General features: G+C 38.3%; 1 protein-coding gene across 2 annotated transcripts in view; it reads right to left on the reverse strand.

The window, feature by feature from the left end:
- ARHGAP6 (Rho GTPase activating protein 6) overlaps positions 1 to 7,768 on the reverse strand; it is a 544,919-nt gene that overhangs the window by 109,732 nt on the left and 427,419 nt on the right. For both annotated transcript variants that reach the window (XM_080652454.1, XM_080652455.1), the window contains exon 3: positions 4,282 to 4,353. In XM_080652454.1, coding sequence (XP_080508580.1) covers positions 4,282 to 4,353 — 72 coding nt within the window. The remainder of the gene's footprint in view (positions 1 to 4,281; positions 4,354 to 7,768) is intronic.

The raw sequence follows: 7,768 nt of genomic DNA on the forward strand, positions 1-7,768 counted from the left end.
CTCAGTGGTATCTTCTATTGTCAATGACTTCGACTCATGGTCGTGATCCTCCAAAATCTAGCGTCATCCTGGGTGGCTTGGACATCTACTTAAATGACCTATCTGATCTTCTGTCATCCCTTCGCCGTGACCTACTCTCCTCTTACATTTTCATGCACTCTTTCATCCACTTCCTCCATCCCATCCTGGACTTTGTCCTCAGCAGGAGTGATTCCACCTCTGGAATCAGGCTTCTTCCTTCCAGTCTTCTCTCCCTCCAGCCCAAGTTGATGTTTATACTGCCGTGTGGCAATCCGTTTAAACACACCAGTAAGCCACCCCCTGCACGACACTTTGATGGTGTCTCAATACTCTCAGCATGCAGACCAAAAGCTGTGTTGTCACCCATGCGGTCTTGTGGTGGCTGCCCCTTCCTACTCTTCCCCGGAATCACACTCACCCTGGTCCTCTCATCTCCAGGAGCAGCATTCAACGACAGCATTCAATACATTTTCTTTTAGAATTCCTACAATAGTGATAACTGATACTTAAATTTTCTACTGCTATTTAATATGATGCAAAATCAAGTTATGTCAACTATTCCTACACAGTGCCACTTCACAGCTCACATATAGTAACCTACTTAGAGAGTCAAGGACAATGAAACATGGCGTGTGTGATTTCAGCACAAGGAAAGGTACCAGACCTGAAAAATCCCCAGATTTGATGTCGATGAATATATGGTGCCATCTGAAAACATCCTGTGCAGAGGGAACCTTTCTCTCAGACTCATGCTACAATAAAACCCATTCCGTTGGTTCTCTGATTAGGACCACGTTAACTGGAACAAAGTAGTTATTTTTAAACCTTTACCATCAAAGTGATTTCTTTTTGATACAAGCAAGAAATTTTCTAAAGTTCTAAAAGTGTAAAAATACTTTTTGGTTGCCAAGCAATTTAACTAAGAGAAATTAAGGGCTTGGGACTATTCTGTATGAAAATGTGTTTTCTGTTTCCAGATCGTAGCTATTGTAAACAATGCTGCTATGAACATAGGGGTGTATATATACTTTCTGATTGGTGTTTCAGGCTTCTTAGGATATATTCCTTGAAGTGATGCAGTGAAGGCCTGGGGTGGCAGTGGGAGTGGGGTTAATGTAGGAAAAAATGGGGCATCTGTAATACTTTCAACAATAAAGATAAATTAAAAAAAATAATGCTTTATTGGTGCACCCGAAAGCCTATTGATTATAGATACACTTAAACTTTTAGTGTCTTCTTTATAAATGCATAAAACTAAAACTAGTGTCTTCTTTATAAATGCATAAAACTAGCGAGGGCAAGAATAAATAAAATATTTATATAGCCTTTTGACACAGAAAAAAAAGAAAACATGTTTTCTGAACCAGCATCAGTGTTGAATTAGTTTCATATGGAAATCAAAAGTCACATGGGCACTGCTTAAGTGGCAGGAGGGATGCAGGAGTGTCACATGACCTGCTGTATATTATGTCAAGCAATTAAATAAAATACAGGACATGATTCATTTTGATTGAATCAATTAATTTAGCGGCGTACCAAACATTTAATGAATCACTCTTTATTGGGAAAGCAATTTGATTCTAATAAGCTGCTCCCATTTATTTTTAGATGATCTAACCCAAGAGGTCATTTAGAGTTTCCTGTTTTCCTTATTTTACGCTTGGATTCAAGTGATTATCATTTTTCACATGTGCAGCTGTTATGAACTCAAATGCTAATATTCAAATGGAAGAAAAGAATGCGAACCAACTAACTGTGCGAGACCTGCATGCTGCCCCCTCACACGCTGGTTCCCAGGACTTTATGTTTGGGAAGGATGCCATGTAATTAAGCTTCATTTAAGCCTAGGACACCTTCTTTTTAAATATCATAGCTACTTTAAATAAGAAAAAAAAAACACCATTTTTCCCATGAAGCCTTATTTTTTTCCCCTTAGTTGGATGGGTGATGTGTCTTTCCTTTGGAAGCATCAGGACCTGCTTTATTTCTCCCCAAGCCAGCTCCCTGTGCAGCCTTGTAGAACACTGCCAAGTTTTCACTGCACCTACATGATACATAAACATGACTTGGTCTGAAAAATGACCAATGGCCCAGTACATATTGGTCAATTACTTCCCCTGGCCTTTCCTTTCCTGCTCACTTCCATTCTTGCTTCCTGCTGTTTTGTGATATAAGCAAGCACACATACATCTTTCTCTCTTGAGAGAACGGAAACATCTCCCACAGAAATGCTCATTCTGCTCAGCGGTCTAGCCCAAATGGGCACTTCAGAAGAATCACCTAAAGTCTACATTATGAATATTCAAATCCCAGTATCAATATCACCATCTTAGGATTAATCAGCTTTAAAGATGACACATCACTAATAGCAGTCTTAATAATGCCTTTAATGTACTCCATAAACACCGAGAACTACCCTAATCTAGCGAGGTAGAGGAGGTCTGTGGCAAGAAGAGAATGAGTAAAAAGTAGTTTACAAAAGCTACCGTGGCTACGAATATTCATTAAAAAAATCGGGGCAAGAACATATGAACCGATGAAATAGAACACAAGTGATCAGGTAGCTGGACAGGAGTCAGCACCCTTTGCCTTCATTATCCCTGCAGCAGGTTCTACTGCAATAGGCTGTGCCCTGGTAGGTTTACCGGTGAATACGGACCAGAGTTCTCATCTTAGAAGTTGCATATTAGTAGTTTGTAAAATTACGTTTTCCCAATACCCCTACAGACCGATGAAATCAGACCTTTTTGGGGGGCATGGGATTAGTCATTGCAAATATTAAAGGTTCCACAAATTATTCTATTATGCCGTCAAGGGTAGGGAATCACAGACATTTTCATCGCTTTTTCACCAGTTTGAGGTAAAAATTTGAAATGTCTGGAAATTTTTTTGGTTAGGGGAGGTGCTACTGGCATCTATCTAGCGGGTAGAGGTCAGGGATGCTACTAAACATCTCTCATGATGCACAGGACAGTTGCCACAACAAACAGTTACCCAGCCTCAAATGTCAATAGTCCGATGTTGAGAACTCATGCTCTATGGGAAGTAAAACGTTGGTTTTCCATTCTTTAGAATTATTTTTTAAAATATATTTTTATTGATTTCATAGAGGAAGGGAGAGGGAGAGAGAGAGAGAAACACCAATGATGAGAGAGAATCATTGATCGGCTGCCTCCTGCATACCCCCTACCGGGGATGAAGCCCACAACCCGGGCATGTGCCCTTGACTGGAATCGAACCCGGGACCCTTCAGTCCGCAGGCCAATGCTGTATCCACTGAGCCAAACTGGCTAGGGCTAGAATTCTTTATCTCCTTTTATTCCAAAGAACCAAATGTCATGACCCTTTAGCATGGTTCGAGATATGGGTACAGAGTCTGGGATCGATGATGTGGAATAGGTCTTGTCCAATACTGATTACAATGTGTTTATTTTTTTATACCTCCAGTTTTATTTCCTTCCATCAAGCAGAAATTCACTGGTTATATAAAAGATTTCCCAGGTGAGGTACATGGCTCTCCTTACTCAACACTCACTTACTATGTCACATGAAATGAAAATACATTCATATGACCGCACCATTCAGCAGTCATTTCATAGAAACAAGCCACAAAATGTTGTACTGTGCTAACAGGGGCCAGGTGCCCACTGTGTGGGCTCCATTAGTATTAGTTTGAAATGACCACAAATACCTCTGAAAGAATGGCTAAAGTGTCAATTCCTTAAGTAGACACAAAACAGTATGCAGAGAGTCAACAATTCCCAAAACATATAGGGCAAAGAATAAGCATGCTATGATCTAACATCAAAATGCTGAGAATGACTCATCTTCAGTAACCCATGAGGATGAGACTGTTTCTTTCCAGTAGTCATGGTAGGCGAATCCAAACTCTTTCTCACTCAACTAGCCCTGCCTCAATATCTGGATTTGCCAGACAGCTGGTTAACGTTAGAGATGCTATCCATGGCTACTCAACCCAGGTTCTCTCTATGCATAGCTGATTGGCCAGAATCATAATTAGAACCATAAACTTGGCTGAAGTCACAGTTTTCTCAAACCAGCTGAACTCATCAATTCAGTACAGGGCCACTCAAACACAAAGGAGTAGACCAAAACAGTTCTTAATGACATTCCATCATAGAAATCCAGTTTACATAATAGAGTTGAACCACGTAAATCTGTGCAATTCAAAAACCCCACCAAATTCAACCATTATGCTCCATGGAAGATGTATTCACTATAGTTCATTCTGTTCCTTACCTCTGTCTTTGTTTTTCTCCTTCCCTAGTGAATCCAGTTTCTTTCTCAAAGATTTCTTCCTCTTTTGTCCATCTGTAAATATTAAAAGAATAAAAAGTTGTAAAAATAAGAATGCAAGTAATATTTTACATTATCCATTTTGATAACCATGTCTGAGCAAAAGCATGCCTTCTCACTCACTTCACTCATAATTTGACATTTTAAACAGATCAATGGCTCTGAAAATATAAGAAAATCCCTGGCTTGGATTGCACACATCACTAGAATCTTGGTGTATGCTCTTAAAATTTGTTTCAATGGCAAGTACAGGAAAGTTACTTCCTTCAGAAATAATTTAGTTTTGACATGTTAGATATGTTTGTTTTTACTATTAGATGAGTTTCTTCCTAGTCTTCATATTTATGTGAACCAATGTCATATTTTAAAAATGTTTATTGAATTTATGGGGGTGACATTGGTTAATAAAATTATATAGGCTTCAGGTGTAAAATTCTATAACAAATCATCTGTATGTTGCATTGTGCAAAGTCAAGTCTCCTGTCATCATTTACCCTCCCTTACCATCTTCTACCTCCTCCCACCCCCATTTCCTTCTGATAATTATCATACTGTTGTCTCTGTCTATGAGTTGTATTCTGCTAAGTGAAATAAGTCAGTCATAGAAAGACACATACCATATGATTTCCACTTATATGTGGAATGGAATGAACAGAATAAGCTAACAAACAAAATAGAAAGAGACAGAGAGAGAACAGGTTGACAGATGTTAGAGGGGACAGGGTTGGGTAAAAAAATTGAAGGGACTAAGCAAATACAAACACCACAAACAAACCAATGTCATCTTGAATCAAGTCTCCTTGAAAGAAGAGTTAACAGTACATAAGGCTTTGGCATTCATGAGCTAGTAGAGTGTAACGGGAGAAGGAAATGAATTTGGGGGTTATAGCACGCAGATCTAATTACTGCTGTACCATTTATTAACTGTATGACTTTGGACAAGTCTCAGTGTCCTCATTTATAAAGTGGGAATTTCATGGGGTTGCTGTCAAAATTAAATAAAACGATGCATATAAAGTGCTTAAAAGGGACCCAGACACTTAAATTCAGATGTATTTTCCTTGATTTAATTAACTACTCCCCCACTGATGGACACTTGGGTTGTTTCTAATTTTTCACTATAATAAGTACGTCATACATTCTTTTAGCATCTTGTACTTGCAACAAATACACTTAATATGTCTAGTTAACTCACCAAATAATAAAGATACCACTCATATCAGTAGGCAGCTGCAATCGAATTCCTGGGATGTCATCATAAAATATTGGCAGTCATTATAAGAATGTGTTTGGGGATTATGCAGCTGTCAACTTAACATGTGGGAGATGTGAATCGGGAATCCACACTGTGATCAAATAGGGGAAATACAGGCCGTGCCACAAGGAAACTTATGTGTAAGAGGGGGATTAAGAAGTGTTTTTGAAGGGATAAACTAAAAAGTGTAGTAAAGAAAGAGACTCAGCCCAATAAAATGTGAAAGTAAGACTCTGATATCAAGAAAAGACTAACTATGCATTCTTAAACAGCAATGAGCATTCCTAGGATCCTCACGGGGCTTGGATGTTTCCAACTCCTCCTCTCTGAATTTTTGGAGGCAAAAGATATCACAATATAATCAACATTCAATCCCTCCTTCCTTTCAAAAAGCAAAACCAAATATTTCAAAAATGATTCTCCTTCCATAAAATGGAAATAGTTCATAAGAGTCTTCACTCTTGCATTCATGAGACTGGTATGGGGAAAAATTATGAAAATCAGTTCAACTGTAGCAAAGAGCCATCAGTCTCTTTCATCATGTATATGCTCTTATCGTCAGGGTCTAAAAGATGATCTAACTATAGGACCACCATGATTTATTATATACATACAGACAATAAACATACTAACTGTACAAGATTCTAATCTGTTCTAAATAGGACTGACAGGTCTTCTACTTTGTAATGCTTTGTTCATCACTAGTTCATATCACCAAATGTATTTGACTGTAACAAGAGTATATTTCTTAAAAAATACTATCATTCTTTCATTTTAATAGTTAACCCGGAAGAATAACTAAATTATATATATATATATATATATATATATATATATATATATATATATATATGATTTATTTTTCATAACCATTGGGCAGATCCCACAATTCAAACAAGTTGTCAAAGAACCAGAATAAATTTAGGATAGGCAACATTTTCTTTGAAGATAAAATGATTTTTTAAAAAACTTCTGCTTAGTTAGGGGATGTATCATATATACAGATGGGTATAAATATAAATGTACAATTTAAATAATAATTAGGAGGCCAACTCCCACATATCCAACAGTTGAGGTTCAGATGTAGACTATCGCTAGTACCAAGAAGTCCCCTATATACCTCCCTCCCCTTCCCCCCAGGTCATCACTGGTCAGATTTTGCAGTAATCAATTTTCTGTTTTTCTTTGCAGTTTTACCATTAAGAGTATAGTTTTGTTTTTCCTGCTTTTGAATTCACATAGATGGAATCATGCTGTAGCTATACTTTCTTGCCTTATTTTTTTTATTCATCAGCGCTTCCTGAAATTCATCCTGTTGAGGCAGGTGGCTGGAGTTCACTCATTTTGATGGCTATACATTGTTTTCCTGTATGAATATACCACAGTTCATTTACTCATTGAACTGTTGATGGAAATTTGAATGGTTTCTAACTTGGTACTATTAGGAACAATGTTTTTGAAAATTTTTGTTTATATCTTCTTATGTACATGCACAAGAATCTCTCTAAGACAGGGGTTCTTAAAATGTGGTCCTGGGACCAAGAGCACCAGTATTACCTAGGAACTTGTTGGAGATGCAAATTGTATGGTCCCATCCCAGATTTACTGAGTCAGGAATTCGGGGGTGGGGCCTAGCAGTGTGTGTTTACCAAGCCCTCCAGGGGATTCTGCTTCACACTAAAGCCTGGGAACCTTAGTTCTAGGGAATATGTGTAGAAGTTGCATGGCCAGGCCAGTGTGTATGCAATCCTAGGCTTTATTAGGTAACACTGAACTGCTTTCCAAGTTGTTTTGCTAATTTATATTCCCACCAGTAAGAGAGCTTACATGGCCTCACAAGGATCATATGAACTTCAAACTCTAAAATGCCAAACAATTTCTTGAAGCCTCCTTATCACAAAAATGTGATGTTTGTGAATACTGGCTTACAATTTGTTGTTGTTGTTGATAATCCTCACCCGAGAATATTTTTCCATTGATTTTTAGAGAGAGTGGAAGGGAGAGAGACACAGAGAAACATCAATGTGAGAGAGACACATTAATTGGTTGCTTCCCACATGTGCCCTAACCTGGGGCCGGTGATTGAGCCTGCAACCAAGGTATGTGCTCTTGACGGGAATCGAACCTGGGACTCTTCCGTCCATGGGCCGATGCTCTATCCACTGAGCCAAATCG

Source organism: Plecotus auritus (assembly GCF_963455305.1).
Source record: "Plecotus auritus genome assembly, chromosome: X".
Taxonomy (NCBI): domain Eukaryota; kingdom Metazoa; phylum Chordata; class Mammalia; order Chiroptera; family Vespertilionidae; genus Plecotus; species Plecotus auritus.